General features: G+C 41.4%; 2 protein-coding genes across 5 annotated transcripts in view; one reads left to right on the top strand and one right to left on the bottom strand.

Annotated features, from left to right (window-relative positions):
- RAD51AP1 (RAD51 associated protein 1) overlaps nt 1–18,899 on the bottom strand; it is a 28,082-nt gene extending 9,183 nt beyond the window's left edge. The window contains exons 1-5 of the mRNA XM_020809244.3: nt 18,755–18,899; nt 15,545–15,594; nt 12,840–12,981; nt 11,970–12,079; nt 9,422–9,556 (exon numbers count right to left, since the gene is read on the bottom strand). Of these exons, the coding sequence (XP_020664903.3) occupies nt 9,422–9,556; nt 11,970–12,079; nt 12,840–12,981; nt 15,545–15,594; nt 18,755–18,774 (457 nt within the window). The 5' untranslated portion in view covers nt 18,775–18,899. The remainder of the gene's footprint in view (nt 1–9,421; nt 9,557–11,969; nt 12,080–12,839; nt 12,982–15,544; nt 15,595–18,754) is intronic.
- The window catches only part of FERRY3 (FERRY endosomal RAB5 effector complex subunit 3), a 58,924-nt gene continuing 58,545 nt past the window's right edge, over nt 18,838–19,216 (top strand). Inside the window, exon 1 of one of the 4 annotated variants that reach the window (XM_073000951.2) lies at nt 18,838–18,928. The gene's annotated coding sequence lies outside the window, so the exon portion shown is untranslated. The remainder of the gene's footprint in view (nt 18,929–19,216) is intronic. The other 3 variants (XM_078394119.1, XM_078394120.1, XM_078394121.1) reach the window with 3 other exon arrangements.

The raw sequence follows: 19,216 nt of genomic DNA, 5'->3' as shown, positions 1-19,216 counted from the left end.
ATCATTGCTATGTGAACATATCTAAGCCACAGTTTCCTTGATTTTCCTTGATGTCTCACCCATTTCTTTGACCTTCCAGAGTTTTTAGAAGGGATGTAACTGAGCTTATGCTAGTGTTAGGACCATTGTAAGCACCTCGGAAGGATATCCTGCTCTCTCATTTTGAATGTGCACTATCAGTCTGCTGTTCACCAGCAATTTTAAATGTTTCCATATATGTGTTTATGAGGCTGGGACTACCTCTAAAGGCACTCCACAGAGTGTACCGTACATCTCTACAAGCGGAAAGACTGAGGAAGATTTGACTACCATTGTTGGGGATTTACAGGAGCTACATTTAGAGTCAGAAAGACCAAAGGGCGCCATTTTGGCAGGAAAGCATTTGAGAGCATATAAAGCATGTTCTCAAATACTTTATACCTTGGGGAAGGTATAAAAGAGGAAAGAGAAAAAGGAGAGAAACAGTTCAAAGGTAGAGAAGGAAAAAATTCATTGGGTACAGAAGGAAAGAGTAGAAAAGAAAGGGGATTTAGTGGAAATAATACAAGAAGACCTCTGGACAGGGGAACGGGTAGAATTTAAAATTCCTAGAGAATATGCTGAAAAGGAATGAAAAAGACAGATATATAGGAAGCCCCCTTACTGGGGGGAGACTGAAGAAAGATGAAAAGGAAGAGAAGTTCAGCGAAGAGAACAGCAGAGATGTACGGAGAACCCTGAGAGTTCCTGTGGAGTCAGTCCCTTCCAACCAAGATTGAGGCAGAACCTGGGCAAGAAGGTTTGGGAGCCACAGGTGGGCTGGTTTTCCATCCCCAGCAATGATGTTTATTTATTTATTTATTTCATTTATACCCCGCCTATTTAGTCAATTGTGACTGTTACATACAGCACTGATGTTACCTGTCTGTCATGGGTTTGGAGGGAAAGTTCCATCCTATGGGGAGTGGAAGGCGGGACATCAGGAGGAGGGGCTGTACTGTATATATATGTGGAGCGTGTGTGGGAGAAGCTGGAGAGCTGAGAGAAGAAGCTTGAGTGGGAGTCTGTGTGTCAGACAGGGTACTACTGTGTGTCAGTCAGTACCACCCTGATAGGTTCAGGTGTCTGTATGGTTAGCCAGAACTGATAGGTTCAGGGTCTGTGCTTCAAGTTAAGTGTTCTGTGTGAACCAAACTGTGTGTATGCATGATTGAGACTAAGCCACGTTACTGTATCTTATTCACCTGATCATTTTATTTTTCCCTTTGTGTTGTTTAAATAAACCTTATTCTTTTATTTGTTGAAAATCCATCCCTGGTCTGTGTGACTTCTTATAGGGAATGGTTGGTGGCAGCTTAGTGAAACTGTGGCATATCCCAGTAGGTCTGGGTTTGTCACATTGATTGGTGTCCAGCGTGTGGGATACGACTGGTCCAGTGGTACAGCAAAGCCTTGGCAAGTGTGCCCAGAGCAAGGGGGGTCTAGTCAGGGACAATCTGAGAGCACGTAGGTAATCTTCTAGGTGTACCTCACGGGGAGGTGCGCTAGTAGAAGAACGTGTAACCTCAGATTGGGGACTAGATTAGGGAGCTCTGAGGCAACCTCTTTTGGCGGGAAAAAAAGCTGAGGCAAAACTGTGTAGTAGCAGTGATCTAACCTGCCTGCTGAGAGGCCTAGCAGAGGGGGGTAGACTCTGGCTCGCAACTGTTGCAAGTTAGTGCTGAAGAACAGCAGCAATCTACAGAAAGCTGGTTCTGAGGCAAAAGAAAAAAAAAGTGGTCGCTTTATTCTGAGGCTTGACTTTTGAAAGCAGCCTGTTCTGGGGGGGGGGATTATGCCCTTGACTCGAAGCCAAATGGCAGAAATGGGTGAAGTGAAAGACCCCCAGGTTGACCAAGGTTCTGAGGATGAATTTGGCTCAGTGCAAGGTGACAGCACGGGAGAGCAGAACCCAGAGCTCAGAAAATTGCTCATAGCCCAACAGCATGAACTGAGGGTGAGGGAAATGGAGGAAAGGGAAAGAGAGAGGCAAAGACAATTTGAAATGGAATTGCAGAGAGAGAAAATGGCGTTTGAGTTAAGAAAATTGGAACTGATGAATCAGAATAATAATAACAATAGGGATTCTGAGGGAGGCCAATTGTCTAAAGCTGACCTGAAGAAATTCCCTGTGTACCACAAGGGAGATTGTCCTGAGGTGTTCTTTTCCCTAGTGGAAAGAGCGTTTGTGGACTTCTCAGTAAGGGAAACTGAGAAGATGACCATCATGCGATCTTTAATCAGTGGCAGCCTTGCTGAAGTTTATTCAGAGATGCCAGAGGAACTGATGAAAGATTTTGCAGAGTTTAAAAAACTGGTGTTTGCCAGACATGGGATAAATGCGGAACAGCTGAGGCAAAGATTCAGGTCAATCACCAAGAAACCAGAGCAGACTTTTACCCAAGTGGGGGCCCAATTGGTGAGGCTGCTAGAGAAATGGCTATCTCAGGAGGGGACAGAGACCTTTCAGCAGCTCAAAGACTTGATAGCGCTGGAACAGTTCTATTCAGTCCTGCATGGGGAACTGAAATTCCAGGTGAGGGAAAGGAAACCAAAATCTGTGGCAGAAGCAGCCGAGATCGCAGATTTTATTTATCAAATAAGAAAACCCTTAGGTGCTGAGTGGAAATCTGTAGATAAACCTAAAGAAACCTACAGCAAGTACTCTCAGGGACCAGGGAAAAGCCAGCAAGGGGGAGGGGCCCATGGTGAAGGGAAGCCCTCAGACATGAAACCAAGACCTCAGATTTTGGAGGGAAAACCAAAACAAAATGAGAAAGACTCAAAATATAGCAGAAAATGTTATTTCTGTCAGGGAAAGGGCCATCTAATCTCAGAGTGTGAGAAATTAAAGCAGCTAAAAGGAATTGTGCCTCAGGATTCGAGTGGAACCAAGCCAAAAGCTGTGTTCTGTGTCCAGAAAGAGCAAAGCTCCTTGTCACTGAGGGAGCCTGTTGCCATGGCTACTCAATCTGGAACAGTTACATCTGCTGATCAGGCTGAGGAAAATGGTCCTCTTGTGGAGGTCAAGCGCTGCTTGCTCGTGAGAACAGATTCTCAGTTGTTTGAAACAGCAGGGGTGGACGTAGGAATACTTGACCATCAGTATCGGGGGTTGAGGGACACTTGTTCCCAGGTGACCCTGTGCCATCCAGATATTATTCCTAGGGAATATATAATCCCAAATGAGAGCATGAAGGTGGCAGGGATTGAGGGGCAGGTGATCTCACTGCCAGTAGCGGAGGTACCTGTGAACTTTCAAGGCTGGAGGGGAGTTTGGCGGCTAGCGATTTCATCGACTCTGCCAGCAGCCGTGCTCGTGGGAAATGACCTGGCTGAACATGTGAAACGGGTGCTAGTGATTACACGTTCACAAGCCACCACGGGGACAGTTCAGGGGGGTACTGATGAGCCAGAGACGGAAGCAGAGGGGAGTTCAGAAGCTGTGGTGGAAACCTTAACCACAGACAGCCGATTTGGCCAAGAGCAAAAGGCAGACGCCACTCTCCAAAAGTGTTTTGAACAGGTGACTGACGCCCAGCTAACACCTGAAACCCCAGTGAGATTTCTAGAGAAAAAGGGGATTTTGTATAGAGAGACCCTGAGGAATATCTCAAAAGGGGGAGATGGGATCAGAAGTCAGCTAGTGGTACCTGAAAAGTATCGCCCCATGATCTTACAAAGGGGGCACTCTGACATGTTTGCTGCGCACTTAGGGGTGAACAAAACACAGCAGAGAATCACACAGAATTTTTACTGGCCTGAAATAGGGTAGCAGATCAGGGAGTTTTGTAAACAATGTGATGTGTGTCAAAGGCAGGGGAATAGCCGCGACAGGACCAAAGCAAAGTTGTGCCCTTTGCCTGTGATTGACACTCCGTTCAAATGCATAGGGGTGGATATTGTGGGACCTTTGCCCAAGGCCACAAGGATGGGGAACAGGTTCATTCTCACCATTGTGGACCATGCCACGAGGTACCCTGAAGCCATACCCTTGACTAACATTGAAACTAACACAGTGGCAGATGCCTTGGTGGGGTATATGTCCAGGATGGGATTTGCCTCAGAAATAATCACAGATTTGGGCGCATCGTTCACATCGAAGCTCATGAAACGGTTATGGCAAATCTGTGGAATTAAGCACAAGGAAACCACTGCCTATCACCCTGAAAGTAATGGGTTAACTGAGAAGTTCAATGGGACTCTAATGCGCATGATTAGGGCTTACTTGGCAGAGAATCCAAACAATTGGGACCAGAAGCTGCAATCCCTTTTGTTTGCTTATCAATCAGTGCCACAAGCCAGTACCGGGTTCAGTCCGTTTGAACTTTTATTTGGGAGAAGGGTGAAAGGGCCCCTTGATTTGATCAAACAAAATTGGGAGCAGATCACCCAGGATGACCCACAAGACGTTGTGACATATATAGGCACTTTAAGGAATGACTTAAAGAGAAACCTAGAGCTAGCAGCAGAGACCCTGCAAGCTCAAAAGGTCAGAAAGAAAGCTTGGGATGACCAGCAAGCCAGGGAGAGGCACTTTGACCCAGGGGAGGAAGTGCTTTGGCCTAGGCCCTGCAAAGAGAGCAAACTGCAGCTGGGTAGCCCAGAAATAAAATACTTGGGTCACATAGTAGGGGGAGGAGTGATAAAACCCCTAGAGGCCAAGATAGAAGCAGTTCGTGATTGGCCCAGACCCAACACCAAGAAAAAAGTCAAATCATTTCTTGGGTTGGTGGGCTGCTGCAGAGAGTTCATCCCGAGGTTTGGCGAGATTGCGGCTCCGCTGACCGATCTGACGCGGAAGAAGACTGATGACCGCATCCCGTGGACCAGCGACTGTGAGGAGGCGTTCCAGAGGTTGAAGCAGGTGCTCATCAACTATCCAGTGCTGCGTGCTCCAGACTTCGACCAGGAGTTCATCATCTACACCGATGCGTCTAACAGCGGGGTAGGAGCAGTTCTGTGCCAGGAGGATGAAGATGGTGACCAGCATCCAGTGTCCTACCTGAGTAGGAAACTCCAGAAAGGTGAGAGACATTTGGCAACCGTGGAAAAGGAGTGCCTGGCCATAGTCTACGCGATCCAGAAGGCCAAGCCTTACATCTGGGGAAGACATTTTACTCTGTGCACTGACCATTCACCACTGCAATGGTTAAAGACAATGAAAACCCACAATAGTAAACTTATGAGGTGAGCTTTAAATCTGCAAGACTATGACTTTGAAGTGAAGGTGGTCAGAGGGTCAGTGAACTGTGTTGCTGACGCCTTGTCAAGAAGACCTGAAGAATGAAGACGGCGAAAGAAACATGGACTATGTATATATTTTGATGACAAAAAGTCAAATGTGTCTGTTTATTAAACATGTTGGTTTGTATGAATAAAGGTAACTTGATGTATTGTTAATGGTAAATGTTTAAATGCCTAATAGAGTGTAAGTATAAGTAAGTATGGTATTGTATGTTATTATATGACTGTTTTTGTTTGTTTTGGGATCCAGGTTGTTTTTTGGTGAAAAGCACCTTAGCTTTCCCCCTACAAAACAACTTATAAAGAGGGGAGGTGTTACATACAGCACTGATGTTACCTGTCTGTCATGGGTTTGGAGGGAAAGTTCCATCCTATGGGGAGTGGAAGGCGGGACATCAGGAGGAGGGGCTGTACTGTATATATATGTGGAGCGTGTGTGGGAGAAGCTGGAGAGCTGAGAGAAGAAGCTTGAGTGGGAGTCTGTGTGTCAGACAGGGTACTACTGTGTGTCAGTCAGTACCACCCTGATAGGTTCAGGTGTCTGTATGGTTAGCCAGAACTGATAGGTTCAGGGTCTGTGCTTCAAGTTAAGTGTTCTGTGTGAACCAAACTGTGTGTATGCATGATTGAGACTAAGCCACGTTACTGTATCTTATTCACCTGATCATTTTATTTTTCCCTGTGTGTTGTTTAAATAAACCTTATTCTTTTATTTGTTGAAAATCCATCCCTGGTCTGTGTGACTTCTTATAGGGAATGGTTGGTGGCAGCTTAGTGAAACTGTGGCATATCCCAGTAGGTCTGGGTTTGTCACAGTGACCACTCTAGGCGGCTTACAACACACAATTAAACATATGACATATCACATAACATAATTTGCATAAAGAAATTTTCCCCAAAGATGGCGAGAAACAGGGTATATTGTAGTGGAAAAGAAAAAAAGAAAAAGTAGGAATTAGCTGGAAAGGGGGAAGGCCTAATGTTAACTGACCACGCATCTGATGGACTGGGCCCCGCATCTAAATGGAATCATGGAGTTATGAGTTCTTCTCCCTTACCGTTAAAAAGGGATATGGTATGTTTTGAAAAGGTTAAAAGTTATGACTTGCTATTGAAACTGGAGACAGAAAGTGTTGGCATTAATGAAGCAGAAAAATTGTTAACAAATAAACCAGTTTTATTAGAAGATTTTAGCTTATAGCATTCTTCATTAAGGTGGAAGGCATCAGAGGAGGTAAGAGGCATGGGACAAGACCAGTGTTTAAAGATAAAATGTAAAAGAACAACTGTTGAGCCAACAAGCTGAAACTGTCATCTACTTCATGCATTCATGATCTAGTTGAAAAGACTAAAGATGTCAGGAAGGAAATCCTCCACTGATTTCAGGAAGGTTCATTCAAATGTTATTAAAATTTCTACTCCTTATTAAACTATGTAACATCAATTACTGTAGTACTTCGGTTTACGAAATGAATGTGTTCTAAGACATTATGTAAAGTGACAAATTTGTAAACCGAAACGCAGATTGCCACAGGAACGGAGGCAGCGCTATAAACCTTCAGGTACAATGCATCCTGGGGAAACTTTCTTTGTAAATCGAAACAAACAAAAATAATGTAAACTGAGGCATTATTTTCAATAGATTTCCGTTTGTAAACTGAAAATTATGTTAACCGAGGCATTTGTAAACCGAGGTACTACTGTACTAAAAAGTTACAGTATGTTGTACGTGCTCTGTTTCATTTTGAAATAAGAATGTTACCAATACTCTAATAATCGTTAGATGATTTCCTCCTCCTCCTAATATTGGAGATCACTGTAGCATTTAAAAAACCCAACAATACAAGAACAGGCACTCTCAGAATAGAATTTCATTATATCAGAGGCAAGCAAATGCCACACGTCTGTACGTGCTGACCAGTAGACCTTGAAGGGCCACAGCCTTCCTGTACAGCACCCACCCACCCTCAAATGCTCTCTTAAAATGGGCTCAAGATAATTGAAAAAAAAAAAACAACCACCTATATTCTTTAGTGGCCAATTAAAAGCATCTACAGTTTTTTGTAGTATGTGGAGGATAATGGTGGAAAATGGCAAAATCACCATAAGGGTACAAGGGGATTTCTTGAGCAATTAATTTTTTCCTAAAATGGAGGTATGGGTGGCTGGGAGTCACAATATTTGGATATGCCCTCCATAGAGCCTAACAGACAATGAGAATATGAGTCCCAGCATCCTCTGCATCTGGGAGGACCTGGTCCCTGGTCGGTCAAGTACTATCAGGGGTAACTGGCAGACCAGGTGCGGAGTGCACTGGGGGTTAGAGTCCCACTCCCTATTAGGCTGTAAAGAGGGCACCTCTTGAAGAACAACTTGCATGAATCACCGTAGCAGGAAGGGGTAAGTGAGAGGAAAAGTGTCGGAAGTAAGTAACAAAAGGCCTTCTCACAAGGGCAAAACATATACCGTATTTTCCCATGTATAAGACAATACTTTTGTCAAAAATCTTTAGACTAAAAATTGAGGGTCGCCTTATACACGGAAGTACTGTAAGCTTAGGAGAGAACAAAAACAAGTGGAGGGGGGAAGGAATCAAAGTGATCCTGCCACACTTTGATCGATGCTTTCCTCCTCCACTTGCTAAGCTCCATGGGGCTTAGGAAGTGTTGAAAAAACCAGCGATCCAAGTGATCCTGCAGCCCTTTGACTGCTGCTTTCCCCCTCCTTTTGCTAGGCTCCAGGCTTAGGAAGTGGCAGGGAAAGCAGCGATTAAATTTTCTAATTTGGGGTTAGAAAAGTGGGAGTTGTCTTATACATTGGGGTGTCTTATAAAAAGAAAAATACGGTAGGTCTGCAAATCCGTATTAATACAGTTCCCACAATTCTGCTTGAGAATTTTTAGAGAATTTTGGGAGATGCAGTCCAAAAACATGGAAGAGTACACTCCTATTCTCTATAATGCCTCTAAGGGGATTTAGTTTCCCCTTATTTTGAAGTTCCAAATCTAAAATAAAAAACATGAACTCTGATAAAATTCAGTCAAATTGTAACGCAGTATCATGATGGTGAAGAGTACTAGAAGGCTCTCTGACACTGTCAGACCCATCCTGTTTACTGATGTAAGCACTGAATAGGCCCAAGACCAGTAACAGGGACCCTCTTCAATATAAAGGATCAAACACTTCCTAGGGCAAAAGACAAGGACAACATGGAGATCTTTGCTGTTCCCAGATAGTCTCTCCTCATCATCTGCATATGGTCCTGAAAAGCCTTTGAGGCTTTTTCCCAGCTTGACCCAAAATGAGATAGCCTTAACACTGATCTTTAGAACTTGGGCCTTAAATCGGCATGTTTCCCACCCCCAGCCAACATCACTGATATCTTCTTGCATCAGTGATGGTTATCAATACAAATTCTCTAACATGCAAGAGAAAGCCAATTTAAAATTCAAAGCTGAGTCAGCAGGGCAAAATTGTAATTTTTTTGCTGTAGTGTTAACAATAGTTTTCTAACTAGAATTATTCTGAATTCTAACATTTTCATAAGATGCTATAGTTATTTTCATATGATTTCACATGACCATGACAACATAGTACGATTTCTTGAGTATACATCTGTTCATTTTGCCAGCAGCACAGATACAGCACAGATTTATGGACGATCCTGACTTGGAAAAATTCTATCAAACTATGCCAAGGATAAAATTAACATTTATCTCAGAAGGTCCTTAAATGAGATGAACAAATATTATTGGTAAGAAATAAAATGTGGTGGCAGGAGCAATAAACCAGATACCACAGTTTATTTAAAGGGAGTTAAAAGATATACACTTCAACAGCTGCTGTCTTAAAGCACTTACCATATTTTTCGCACCATAAGACACACTTTTTCCCCATAAAACAGGGGGGTGGAAAGTCTGTGCATCTTATGGAGCGAAGAAAACAGATTATATTTTCCTGTTTTCTTCTCCTAAAAAATTGGTGCGTTTTATGGAAAGGTGCGTCTTATGGAGCGAAAAATACGGTAGCTTACAAGATGTGCTGTGTTTATATTTATTTGTACTTAAAAAATTATAGTTTAATATTTTAAAGCTTAGATTAGAACATGCAATGTTTAGAACATGTATTAGGGAAAGAATGAAATATGAAACATTTACCTGAATCAAGCTCCAGCTCATAATTATTGGTTCCATTAACTTTATCTTTTGTTTGTAATTTCTGTTTGGATATTTCTACTTGTTTTCCAAAGGTCTCTTCAGTTATATTATAGTCTTTTGTACTATCATCCAGAGCTGTAATTGAAAAATGAGCTTAGTACAACTTAATTCTTAGAGAAATACATCAGAAACAAATGACTGAGTCTTCTTGCTCCTAAGAAATTATGTTTACTCAGGAAATCAGCAACTTTGAATCCTGAGAGACAACCATTAAGAAATATCACGAAGGAAAAATGGAAAATCTAATAAAAACTTGAGGTGGGGAGGAAAAGGCTACATCCATACAGCAAAATGTAACAGACGGTTAAAAGGGCTTAAAAGCCAAAGCAGCCAATGTACACACAAGAAATATCTAGAGAAGGATACCATGCTACATGTTTCAATGCTAACACCAGAAATCTGCCAAAAAGGGACAGCTGAAGTGCTTGTTTTTAAGGGATAACATAGACATAGTCCACATAATAGAACTGAAGGAATCAGATCAGATCAGCTTCAGGCAAAATGTCTGTTGGAAGAAAGGGGATTATAGGGTAATCCATGAGGACACTGTATCAATGAAGAAGAAATCTACCGTAGTTGCTGATTCCTCCTCACAATCAGCGTTAGGAACAATTGTCACCACTCCTCACAGTAAATTAGTATTGGTGACACGACATAATCCTCCTAATCTAAATGCTCCGAGGATTCGTGAGATGAGAATAAAATCAGGGAGGCATAAAAAACATGCTGTATTTATCATGACTCACTTTGACTTAATAAATGTGACTCAATCACGAAAGAGGAAAAATTGTTAGACAGCCTGAACAATTGTGCCATACAAATGCTGGTGATAAAGAATGTTAGAAGGAAGCACCAAGAGATTTTTCTGAAACTTGAAGGTCGCCTTGAATTACAATAACAGAGACTCAGCTAGAAAGAATCTGAAAAGGTTGCAGAAATTTGAAAAAGTTAACAAGCACCAATTGCACACAAAGTAAAGGAAGCAGATAAAAAGGGATACACAAATGGATTATAAGGGGAGTACCACTGACTGCATCATTAATACATTAAAAACTCCCAACCAGCTATGAAAATGGACTCTGGATGAAGTTAAGGGAGTACTAAAGGAGAATCAGAAAATTGTCAGAAAATCCTTAAATACCTTCCATCTAACTTCATTGCAGTTTGTAAGCAAATACCCATGCTTGAACTAAGAATCTGAGGATCCGAGGCAAATGGCAATGACCAAAAAAACTGTATTTTGAACCTCTAGATTTCTTAAAGAACTCAATTGTGAAATTGCTGATCTTCTAACAAAAACATGTAGAATCTCATGGGATCAGCCACTCCTAAAAGAGTGATCAATGTAACATGGGCTTGTTCAAAGAAAGGGATCAAAGCAAATTATAGGCAAGTTATTCCAGATAAACTGGTAGAAAGAATGTTTAAAGATAGAATTGTCTATCTTTAAAGGGAAACACTGTTTTTAAAAAAGGATCAACATGACTTTTGCAAGAAGGTAATTCCTTTCTTATGAACATTTTAGAGTTCTTTCAAAGAATCAAGAAATATGAGAAAAGGGTGTGATCTGGTGGACTTTGTTTACCTGAGCTTCCAAAGTTTTTGGCAAAGGCTCCTGAAATGACTTATTAGTCAGTGGAAATAACTATGAATTAAGTTACTTTAATGCACCCTACTTCCTAAGTAAGTGTTTTTAGGCGTACAACTTAAGACAGAATGTTTTTAAAATAAGTGCATCATATTTTTCCATGTATAATAATTTTGTCTAAAATCTTTAGACTAAAAATTGAAGGTCGTCTTATACAGGGAAGTAAGCTAAGAGAACAAAATGGCCCATACCTTGCCTCTGCAAACAAACTGTCTCCAGTCACGACGCTTAACTTCCTAGTCAAGAGTTTCCTCCAGTCATGAGCCTTATGTAACTGACATCAGCTAATGCTGAACAGACCAATTGGAACACACCTCATTGGAGATGGAGCATGTAGGCAGTGTTCAGATGCAACAGGGACTCATAATGTCTGAGCACTGTGAACCCAGAGGCTGAATAAAGTTAAAGTGTGATATGACAGTACTGGTATGTAAATGTTACTTAATTACTAAATAAAAATGTGTTCTGTTTTATGCCTGAAATATTGATTTCATAATTTTGGGTTAGAAAGGGGGATGTCTTATACATGGAAAAATATGGCAACTTCGAAGTTTCACATTCTAGCTAAAATGGCTAGGGTTCCAGAATTCCTACTCCCGTATTGTGCCATATAAATCAATACATTCTATATGTTGAGATTTTCATCCAACATCAGCATCTCTCAGTTATATGGCACACTGCTGACAGATGGTTTGGAGCCTAAATATCTTATAAATCTTTTATTTCAGGTACTAAAGACATGAAGGATTGCAGCCTAAATCCAGACAATGTAATTGCTAATACAAGAATAGAAAGAAGCACAAGTGAGAGGATTTTTCTATCATGAGCCTTAAGCATCACCTTGTTCCTCTAAGTCTTGTATTTTATTGTTGCTTACGGATGATTGATTCACCGACAACGCTAAGGCAACTTCTAAGTCTCTCTGGTAGAGTTTATCATCCAAGGCTACCCTGCAATAATTTGAAAAGTTAGTTAGGAAACAAATTCTTAATATATCTATTCATTAATAAACACCAGCACCAGGAAAAAACTATTTTATGTATTCATTGAAAGTACAGTTTATTGTTACGGTCTTAAGACCAATCACACAGGGGGAAAAAAACAGACATTTACAGTTTCCAAAATTCCAAATACCTTGTAAAAACATTTGACATTAAAAGACCATTTAAAATCTAGTATCTAGCTACCATAACATTTCAAAATTTCAGCTACTTCGTAAAAAAAAATTGGCATTTAAAACACAATTTAAAATATAGTATCTAGTCACCATGAAACTTCAGAGACCTGAATATCACCATACAAAATCTGGCTATTTGATAAGTGATCTTGGAGCCTCTATCAAGAAACTCAAGTCTATTTTTTTCTTTGATCTGTGGGGTGATGATCTCCTTACAAGCCACCTCATAATCAATTCTTAATTTACAGTCCTTAGATCTATCATAGAGTGCAGCCCAGATCCACACAATCTCTGCAGTAAGTAAAACCATCAAAAACAAGTATACAACAAGTATAAAACAAACAAGTATACAAGCAATTCACAACCCTCCATACCAACATATATTCATAAATGCAGAACTTTAAAAAAAAGTTAGCCAGGCCTAAGATCAGTGCCAACCAATCAGTTAACAATGGTTAAAGCAGGCATGGGTTATATAGTACAAAAAATCTGCATTCTAAAAAATGATTTATTTTCATTTTCTCTTGCCTTGCCTTTTAATTTGTGATGTCTTCTGTAACTGGCTCCCCTCTTTATGGGCCTGCTTTTGCTGTTCTGTTTTCTTCTTTGCTGACTCACAGCGTATTCTCTTAGATTTTTTGTTTGAAGGTGCACTAATGTTTGCAAAATCTTCATCTTTGAATAAAAATGCATGAGACAAATTACGTCTATTCAGTAAGAGAATGACAAATTTTCAAATAGGCAGGTTTCATAATGTACTGTAAAATGTTGTTATAGTTCTTCTAATATAATCAAACAAATAAACAGAAAACAGAAAAGTACAGTCACAGTTATGGCAGAATGAAGACAAGTGAATGTGAATGGGCAATCCTCACTTCTCAAAACTGCATGCCTTCCAAGAAAAATCTATTATGAGATATGAGTGGAAGACACTGTAAAGCAATGGTCCCCAACCTTTTCCTAACCGTGGACCAGTTGGGGGGTGGGGTCCATGAGCGCAGGGTCGTGGCCTGTTTGCATGCACGGGGCATGCTCGCAGCAGGACACTTGCAGAGGGGCAGAAGATCTGTGTCCGCAACCCAATCCTGCCTACGCCACAGACCAGTGCCAGGTTGCGGACCAGGGGTTGGGGACCCGATGTAAAGGATTAGTACTCCTGCCCCTCCCACAAATGTTTCCCAACCTTTCTTTACAACAGTTCAGCTTCAATGTGAGTATGTAGATGTTTGCTGAACCCAGAGTGTAAAAATCCCCAAAATTGGTGTACAGTTTGAATTTAAAAGAAACACAACATTAATTTTAATTCTTAAGCAATGGAACACGCTTTTGACGCTAGACCAACATAAAACACAGTTGCAAACATGCGTAGTCAAAATGGAAAATTGATTACCTTGCATGCCTCCTACCCATTAAACCTACCCTTTAAAAATAATTAACTATAAGGTGCTACTATGCTGTCAAACCAAGAGATTTATTTATTTATTTATTTATTTTTATTTATTTATTGTATTTATACCCCGCCTATCTAGTCATTTCGACCACTCTAGGCGGCTATATATAACAAGCATAACAGGCCATCTCCCACTAAAGGACATGCACTGATATGATGATGTAATGGAAGATTATTGCTCTCCCCCACAAGAATTATGTTATGGTATGCTATAGAACTCTTCTGTCAGCCCTGCTCTTTAACATTTATACGTACAATAAAAGCTGAACTAGAGTTTGGAATCACTGACAGACAAGATCAAGCCTAATAATTGGAGCTCAGTTAAGAAAAGCCAGAAGAACTGCTGTATATTTTATTTATTCATTTATTCATTTATTCATTTATTTATTTATTTATTGCATTTATATCCCGCCTATCTAGTCGAACAAACACTCTAGGCGGCTTACAACACATAAAACAACAATCTAACAAAATTACAACATAACAAAATTTTTAAACATCCATATAAACCAATTATCCAAGAAGAAAAAAGGGAAAAAAGAAAAACGGACAAAAATCAGGTATTAAATGGAGGGAAGGCCTGTGTAAACATCCAAGTTTTCAGTTGTTTTTTAAAGATGCCCAGTGAAGGAGCCGCACGAATCTCCGGAGGAAGATTATTCCAGAGGCGAGGATCCACCGCTGAGAAGGCCCGGTTTCTAGTTTTTTCCTTCTGGGCTTCCCTCGGCATCAGGCTTCTCAGCCTCACCTCCTGGCTCGATTGGGTGATACGGGTAGATCTTGGTGAGAGTAGGCATTCCGCCAGGTATTGAGGCCCTAAACCGTTTAGGGCTTTATATGTAAGCATTAAAATTTTGAAGTCAATGCGGAATATCAGTAAGGTAGTTTAGGACTGCACCCCCCCCAGCCAGTAATATCATAGTAGTAATAATTATGTGGCATCCATTCAGTTCTGATTTATGATTACCCTTTCAAGGGTTTTTAGGTATAGAATACCAGATGTGGTTAATACACAGAGTTACCATAATTCAAAAACAACTTTACAGCACCTAACAAGTGAAGAAAGGCTATTGATTCTACATCTCTACTTGACATACTCTTAGGCTGATTTTTAAAGCTTCGGTCTCCATCTTTAGACTTCCCTTTAATTTCAGATCCTATAGCTTTAACATTTCGCCAGGATAATATTTGGGCATTTCTATTTCTACAGGCAACTCAAGTTCTATGCCATCCAGCCTAGAAGAAGAGGTCTAGAAAAAATGTATTTTGGGGGGATGGCGGTGACGCTTTTATGCTCAAATGACAGCTGTATTTCTTATTTATTTTTGTTGCTTTATTTGGTTATGTTAGTTTTTCAATTTTTAAAACTTTGTCAGTAGAAAAACTGACAAGTGAAGAAGGAAGTGGCTTGTTTTCACAAGTACAGAGAAAATGCTTCTGTCAAACAAATAGTGAATTCCACAAATACTAGAGCTTGCTCAAAGGAATTACATAATATGGCTTGAGGAAAGCTCATACTGTTTTGGCAATTGGGGGCTCCTATTTAGGTATGTACAGCCACATCAGAAATTGCTGTTATATGCTTCTGTATAAACATTTCTATCAAGGATCTTTGTATTTTTTAAAAAGGTGCCTGAACACAAGAACCACATCTTGAATCTTAGAATATAACACTAAACTTTAACTTTAACTATTTCAATTTTACTTTCCTCTGAGTTACACATTATACCACAATAAAAGAGGATAATTTAAAATGAGATCTGAGCCCTTCCGGTATAGATGACTTACCATCATCATCTGCATCACCAAACTGGGAATAGTCTATGGCTTTCTTATTCCTGAAAGAACAAAACCGTGCAAAAGAAGCATCATTTATTATTTACAGACTAATGTAATTTGTATACTCAGACAGCAAGTAAATAAACATATTTCAATCATTCTTTAATTAAAAGATTAGTATTCCTAAAAGTATTACTGTTAGTATAAAATACCATATTTTTCGCTCCATAAGACGCACCTTTCCATAAGACGCACCAATTTTTTAGAAGAAAACAGGAAAATATAATCTGTTTTCTTCCCTCCATAAGACGCACAGACTTTCCACCCCCCTGTTTTGTGGGAAAAAAGTGTGTTTTATGGTGCGAAAAATACGGTATTTATGTGCATCATGGGAGGGAGTCTCGTAATACACACAGAGAGACTCAGACACACACGAACATACTAATACACAGATTCCCAAATTAGGAAAAAAACATTTAAGGAAAAAAGTGAAGGCTAAACTATAATCCCCCATCAAAAAAATACAGCCCACAAATCAACCTGTCTTCTTCACTGATAACGTGGGCACTCTGATGAATCTTTCTTGAACCTAACCTCCACCCCAAATAAACACAAGGAATGACCTTCCCACTTTCCCTGAACAGGGAAAAAAACTCTACTTTGCCATTAAAGACAGAGACATACCTTCCACAAATACAGATGTTGAACCAGACTAGTAACATTTATGGCCTGAATCCAATTGGAAATTCCAAACTCAGTATACTCAGTAAAACAATGAGATTTATGTAAGTATTCAATTAAATTCACTATCCTGCCACATTCTCCTTCAAGTCATGAGAAATGGACAAAAATAGTTTAATTTCTCACACTCGAATTTTGGATAGAATTTGGTATTATTTTGTCACCTTGTGTTTGAGCATTATACATTTCCAGCTATTTAAAAAAACACCATGAAGGCCACTTTTAAACTACAGGCATGAATCATGACTTACAAGTCTTACTCAGGACAGGGGATCTTTGGCTCCTCAGACATTTCAGACTATAAATCCCATAATCCCTCACTACTGGTGATGCTGGCATAAGCATCTGGGTGTGCTGAACATTTGGAAGACCAAAGGTTGCCAATCCCTACATTATAGAAAGGGATTCAGTTCTGATGCAACTCAGCATCTCTCCTTTGGATTTTTTGCCTGTACTGGTTGGTACAAGAGGCTTCATTCCAAATCCACTCCAGAGAGTGTATCTGAGTGTTCAGTCTACACTGCCTGTTTAATCCCTCAAAATGGCACCAACCACACTCCTTTTGGTAGCACCTGTTTGTGAGGAATTGTGCCAATAAAGCAGATGGGGGAAGTATTGTTTTACACCAATAATGTTAGTCATGACGAAGCCTTGATCACTGACAGTCTGATAGTGGGTTAAATGAAGACAGCATTGGTGTACAAACAGAACTGATTTCTATGATTTCTATGAAATGTTTTAAATCAAAAACAGACTTAAGACGAATTGCAGTTTTTATCACTGCCTTTCTGCATCTTTTAAACGCATAAAATCTCTTCTTATCAACTTGAACCTACATTGGGTAAAATCATATAGCTCCAAACTAGAATGATGTATTTGGAGAACTCACACAGGCATTTTAATAAAATTGACTTCCCCTCCTGGAAAGTGACTTATTATCAATGACCATCATGGCTGTCAATTTTAGTACTGAAATTCAGTGCAATCCTAAATCAAAGATGTACCAACTGTAGTTGGTATGGAACAGGCTAAAGTGTTTTCTGACATCACAACTGCCCTGGTGCTAGCAGAATTTCTAGACCCAAACCTCATCCATCTCAGGAACACAACCACTGTGCTACCATAAAATGAGGCCAAAGTAGCCCTAAATAATTTCCAACATCTGTAAAATGGAAAAATTTTGGATTGAGCACATCAGCTGACCCAATGTCAGTTTACTTGGACCTCAGTTGGAACTGCACCCCCAGCTTTGAGAAAGGACTGACCCATTTGTTCAATCCAGATCCTAATGATAATCCACTTTAAGATCCAATTGCTGTTTAAAAACACTTCTCTCTCAATTGAATGTTCAAAGACAACCATCAGCTATACAAAACCCAGTAAAAAATTCTGCAACCATATTTTAATATGGGCTAAACCGCAGAAGCCTCTGTGTGCTGCAGGGTCAGAAGAACCAGCAGTCGTAAGATCAAATCCACGTGACGGAGTGAGCTCCCGTTGCTTTGTCCCAGCTCCTCGCCCACCTAGTAGTTCGAAAGCATGTAAATGCGAGTAGATAAATAGGTACCACCTCGGTGGGAAGGTAAAACGGTGTTCCGTAGTCACGCTGGCCACGTGACAACGGAAACTGTCTTCGGACAAGCGCTGGCTCTACGGCTTGAAAACGGGATGAGTACCACCCCCTAGGGTCGGACACGATTGGACTAAAAAATGTCAAGGGGAACCTTTACCTTTACAGTACTTTAACGGGATAAAACAGGGAACCAGCAACAGCATAACTGCATCCTACCTTGGCCCTCCAGAAGTTCTTGGACTTCAACTCCCAGAAATCCTGGTCTGCATAGGTGGTGATGAAGTCTTCTGGGAGTTGTAGTCCAAGCACACCTGGTTGAGGACCACGGCTATACTGCATCTCCCTATGTCCAGAAAGCCACTAGCCAGCACGAGAATAGAGACGAACCGCCGCGATTCCCAACAGGCAGGCCATTCCCTCCCTCACACGCGCTGAACCCCATCCGCCTCGAAAGAGGCGGGTTGTCTCCACAAGATCCCATATCAGATCTCAGCCGTTTCCACAATAAGACTGTAGGGTTCAGGCGAGCAGGCAAACCCTTCAAGCACCCCGAGTCCCGGTTGTTTATGGCTCTGGACGTCAAACCGAAACCAGTACTTCACAGCTTCCATCGGAAAGCAGCCAGTCCCACAGGAGCCCAGGGCGGGCGGGGCGCCGGCCTAATTCCTCCCCGTCAGGGTTGCTGGGGGGGGAAAGGGAACTCTGCGTCGCCAAGACAAATACAGGCACCGGCGGGAACAGGTCGCTTTGGTTTCTTCTTTAAACACTAACTGTGCTTATCGGAGAGAAAGAACGGCGGCCTTTGTCCAGAGGCGAGCCCCGTCTCCGTCTCTAGGCAAGAGACCCTCCAAAGAAAGGAAGAGGGGGGGGAAATAAGGGGAAAAAACAACAACAACTACACACACCCGCGCGCCGGTCGCGCCATTTCCCTTTTGTAATTCGCGCGCAGGACTTCCCGAGCGAGCAAGTCACGTGGGGCGGAAGGCCCAGCCGGGCGCCGCGACCAGAGAGAGAGCCTGCGCACAACGCACGGCCAGCCCCAACGGGCTGAGACCAAGGAGGAAGTTCGCAGAGATAAGGTCCGTGCAGAGTAACGCTTCGGTCGATCCGCATGGGGCACTTAGGAGCGTGTCGCTGGGAGCGGTGTTTTAATCTCTGTGAGGTAGAAAGGGATAAAGACACGCGGGGTTTTAGCGGAGCTGCTTTAGGGGCGGGATGGTGTTCTAGCCACTGACGAGAAGTCGCGGGTCTTCCTGAACGGGAGAAAAGCCTGGCTTGTCATCCGAAAGCCCTTGTGGAACCTGAACTGAAGAGCCCCGCCATCGAAAGAGCCCGCCGGCCAAGCCTCTTCGGAGTAAAGCGCGTTC

Source organism: Pogona vitticeps, chromosome 5 (genome assembly GCF_051106095.1).
Source record: "Pogona vitticeps strain Pit_001003342236 chromosome 5, PviZW2.1, whole genome shotgun sequence".
Classification (NCBI taxonomy): Eukaryota; Metazoa; Chordata; class Lepidosauria; order Squamata; family Agamidae; genus Pogona; species Pogona vitticeps.
Note: the sequence above shows the minus strand (reverse complement) of the source record. Positions and strands in the feature narration are given on the sequence as shown.